The sequence below is a fragment of the Oryza glaberrima genome, chromosome 11 (assembly GCF_000147395.1).
Source record: "Oryza glaberrima chromosome 11, OglaRS2, whole genome shotgun sequence".
NCBI lineage: Eukaryota > Viridiplantae > Streptophyta > Magnoliopsida > Poales > Poaceae > Oryza > Oryza glaberrima.
In genome coordinates, this window is record NC_068336.1 from 22566054 (window position 1) to 22570763 (window position 4710).

At 47.6% G+C, this 4710-nt stretch overlaps 1 protein-coding gene across 1 annotated transcript; it reads left to right on the forward strand.

Moving 5' to 3' along the window:
* The first annotated feature begins 770 nt into the window (after positions 1 to 770).
* LOC127755177 (uncharacterized) lies at positions 771 to 2205 on the forward strand. The gene has a single exon (XM_052280837.1). The coding sequence runs from the start codon at positions 907 to 909 to the stop codon at positions 1969 to 1971; it is 1065 nt and encodes a 354-aa protein (XP_052136797.1). The 5' UTR covers positions 771 to 906; the 3' UTR covers positions 1972 to 2205.
* The last annotated feature ends 2505 nt before the right edge of the window (positions 2206 to 4710 follow it).

The following is a 4710-nucleotide window of genomic DNA, read 5'->3' on the forward strand; positions in this document are numbered from 1 at the left end:
GGCACGGCAGGGAGGGATGACGGCAACGCCCAGATCCGGCGGGGTGGCGGCCGGCGCGACGGTGGCGGGGGCAGGCAGATCCGACGGCTGTGGCCGTGAGCGGTCGGCTCGAGATCGGCAGTGGTGGCGGGTCGCGACGGCGAGGGGCGACGGTAACCGTCCCCGCTCGGATTCTAGGGTTAGGGTGGTGGCGACGGTGACACGACGACAGCGACGATGATGAGTTGCGGCGCGCTTGGTAGCAGTGGCGCGACGACGGCGATGATGACGGGAGCGGCAGCGGGCGATTCTAGGGTTATGGTTAGGGTTTTTTTTATTTTTCGATATTTTTTGTGTTTTTTTTGCGTGCGGGCGGTATTACTTGACCACACGGGATAATCGATTATCCCGTGCGGTTAGGCCACCCGCACGCGAAAATATTGATTTTCGTAGACCCCTGGATGTAGACGGGCACTACCTCCGCACAAAAAAAATTGATTTCTTACTAGTGCTGCTAGATTTAATGAAACCAATTTGATATTTATATATTGCTAAATTTTTTTATAATTTTTGTCAAACTTAACAAAGTTTGATTAGGCAAAAAGTCAAACGAATTATAATATGAAACAGATGGAGTATGTATTATCTTATCTTCACAATTAAATCACCAAATTATTAATGTCTTTAACAAGCATAGTGCATAACTGCATATCTTCACAGCTTGATTAGTACAGTATAATATCAAACATGCAGAAGTTATACTAAAAATAAAGACATGCATGAATTGATTAGAAAAAAATAATAATTCGATCAGCTAATTTTTGCCATGTTTGATGTGGCTCAGATCCACTTACTTCGCGCCACACCCATCGTCTCCATCACTCATCCCCAAATCCAACCAGACCTCGCCACATCACCCATGCACGCATGGATGACGACAAGCTCGCCCTCGCCGTGGCGCACGTCGCGTTCCCGGACGGCGACCTGTTCACGTTCCCGGACTTGGAGCCCCACGGCGCCGGCGCCGGCGGCGAGGGCGGCACCGCCGGCTACCTCGCCGCGTGCGGCGACCGCCTCCTCCTCGCCGACGACGAGTACGGCGTGCTCCGCCTCACCAGCCCGCTGACGGGGGACACGGTGGTGCTCCCCGGCTTGGTGATCGGCGGCGGCGTCAGCGTCCGCGACGTGCCGGTGGTGCTCGCCGACGAGGCGGCGCCGTCCGGCACGGCGCCGCGGCGGTGGAGGGACAGCGAGGAGATGTCCGTGCTGAAGCTGGTCGTGTGCCCCGTCGGCGGCGGCGGCGGCGGCCTCGTCGTCGCCGCCATCGTCGGCCGCGAGCACTTCGCCAAGGTGGCGCTCTGCACGCCTGAGGGGTTCGTGTGGTCGATCAGCGCGCGCGACCGGTGGCGGTGGTACGACGACATGGCGTTCCACGGCGGGCGCCTCTACGCGCTCACCCAGGCCGAGGACCTCCTCGCCTTCGACGTCGTCGACGCCGGCGACGGCGAGCCCGTGGTCACCGGCGTCGAGCGCGTCGTCCGCAGCAGCGTGGACGCGCTGGACGTCGAGGACACCCGGATGCACTACCTCGTGACGTCGCTCGACGGCGCGCTGCTGATGGTGCGCCGCGAGATGGCGGACGCTGGGAGCACGGACGGGTTCGAGGTGTTCGAGGCCGACCTGGCGGCGTCGCGGTGGGTGGAGGTGGGCGGGCTGGGCGCCGGCGGCGAGGCGCTGTTCGTCGGCAGGCTGTGCTCCAGGGCGGTGCGCGCGCCGGACGACGGCGACCAGATCTTCTTCCTCGACGACACCGACGGCCTGTCATTCCGGTGGGAGCTCCAGCCGCGGCCGCCGTACCAGGTCGCCGCGTACGACATGGTCCGGCGAACGTTCAGCATGCTCATGTGGAAGAAGCCATTGGAGGACGGCAACACGCCGGTGACATGGCTCTTCCCCGACGACGACGATGACGACGATAGAGTGACCAAGTGATCAAGCCATTAGGATTGGCAGATCGATCAAAACCATACAATTATGGCGACATAAATCCATATTAATTTCATGAATGATCATCATCATCCAGGGCTCTGCTGCACAACATGGAATGGAAGTGGGTTAAATGCTCCTGATGCCTCACAAACCTAGCTAACCTATATGTTTTATACTTCTAATTAACGTGAAAAAAATAGAAAAAAAACAACAACCCGTTTAAATCAAATGCTACATGTGCAATCTAGATGCTATATATATATATATATATATATATATATATATATATAAGATTGTATTATACATTCTCTTGTTTTGTAGATGAACCCTTTTCAATGGGAAATTGTATCTTTTTCACTAGAACCAACCACCAAAGAAGTCCATTTCTATGGTTAACAAACATAACTCCGGTGCCCCACTTACATTACAATATATATTTCTTGCACGCATGATCGAGCACTATATATATATTTATATATAGTAGACATATTTGCTCCTAATAATTACTTTCTTAACCAAAATAATATACACAAAGGGTCCTACACTATATTGTGCACTCAAGCAGATATCAATAGTGCTTCAGAAAGTTCTCCATGCGGTGAAATTAAGACATATACAACAGTGTGTTTGTACTACATTCTACTCGTGTCAAAAACATGGAGATGTTGTTTTGGGAACTAATATGCATGGCCACCAATTTAAAGTATAACCTCGATCAACAATTAGTTTCTATTACAATATATATATATATATATACAACCTAAAGGAGTTATTATATTATAAAAGTATTATTCAACACGGCACTGTCACAGAACAGCTTATCAGTGCTGGTTCAAGATAACTCGATACTGATGATGGTTTTCCGTCCCAAAATACAAGCTTGCGCCATGCATATCGTTCTCTTGGCACTGATGGGGAGATATCAGTACCGGGTCTTACAACCATTCGGCACTAATTGTTTGGCAACATATCAATGCCGAGTGTTACTATTAATCGGCACTGATGAGTAACGCATCAGTGTCGGGTCTTGCCAGTTGGAGCGTGATAACTAATTTTGGTAGGAAAAACATCAGTGCCGGGTTTTTAAGAGTACTCGGCACTAATGCCACTCACATCAGTGCCAGGTATTCTTATGATCCAGCATTGATGATCTCAACCATATTATTAGTGTTTATTTAGGATATATGAACTTAACCTTTTCATACGTACTCGGATTGCAACAAAACATATATGGGAATTGTAGCTCTCAACGAGATCTATGATTTTGTAGTTGACAAATTTTTCATTTGAATTCTTTTAAATATTCAAATCCATAATTTAAATCTCGGTAAGGATGGCTCAAAAGGAAAAAAAATATTCATTTGCTAACAAGATTGATGTGTAGGTGAGTTGGTAAAGATAGGTGCATGAGAGGAGAGGTTTTTAGGTTCGAATCTACACCATGACAAGAATTATATTTGAGTTGAAGAAATAGTGGTTGCACCTTCATATATACATAGCTATACGCTTCTTGACGTCAATTCTTGTTTGTAGGATTATTTACACTTGCATCCTATTTGTGGGTGTGTCCAATGTCTCACTTCACAGTCCATCTCTCAGTCGTGCCGAACAATGTCTCACTGCACACAGTCCATCTCAGTCGTGCCGAACACATATAATGTACTCAATCATGCTAAAGTGAAATTGTTGCAACATAATGTTTGCACAAGACTTCAACAGAGAGATGAACGTTGCTAAGCACTCCTGTCGTCTCACATTCCTATAGGAGAAATGTGCATGATATGGAGAAATTCTTGTCTCTGAGGAAATCCTTGTCTCTTTTCTTTGCGGGGTGTATGGATGACTCATTTGATATACTTTCAGCTAGAAATCTTATGTTGTTGAGTTTTGAATTTTGCTGCGCCCTCTTACGCCAAAGAAAAGATCGATTCTTTTTTTTTGTTGCATTGTTGTTCTTGTGTTTGTGAATTTGAAGTAGTCGCTACACACCATATATATTGCAAGATTGCCAAACATTTTGATTTCAAGGGCCTACATTTAATAGATTGAGATTATAAAATGTTCCATGCGACTCCCATGATATCCTGGACAAATACTCATTGTTAATATATCTAATTGCTTCGTATACCAAATAGAGGAATTTTTATGGTCCAGCAGGCAGTTTCAGTACCAAATCTCGTCCATTGGATTGAAGGGATCTAACGGTGTTTGGCATGGAAGGGCATCACTGTAATTTAGCATTAGACAAGCGATTGAATCGGCTTGAGTAGCATGAAAGAAACCCTACGTCGTTTTCTCTCGATCTGAAATCATGTCGGCGCCGCTCCTGGGAGGGAGGTTGATTTGCTCTCGGTTTGTACTTCCACGGTGGCGCTTCCTTCGTCGCTACAATCGTTATCATTGATTTCATCGCCACCGCGTTCATCACTGGAGTGGTCTTGCTGTTGTTGCTGTTGCACTCCTCGCTAAAGCGCTCATCGACACCGCAATGCTCGCTGCCAGCAACAGACAAAGTTGGGGGAAATTTCGATATAACTTGTCTGTGGGGCACGAAGGATGGTGAGAAGATGAAATCCCCGAAGGTATTCAATTGGGCAGAGATCAGGAAGGAGTAGATGAAGACAAATGTGTCATTGGATTGGATTCATGAGGTATGATATATTCTTTCATTCAATGAGAGGACGAATATGGAGAGACGACCGCGTGTGGCGCTAGCTGGGAGAGAGGATGAGTAGGGAGAAA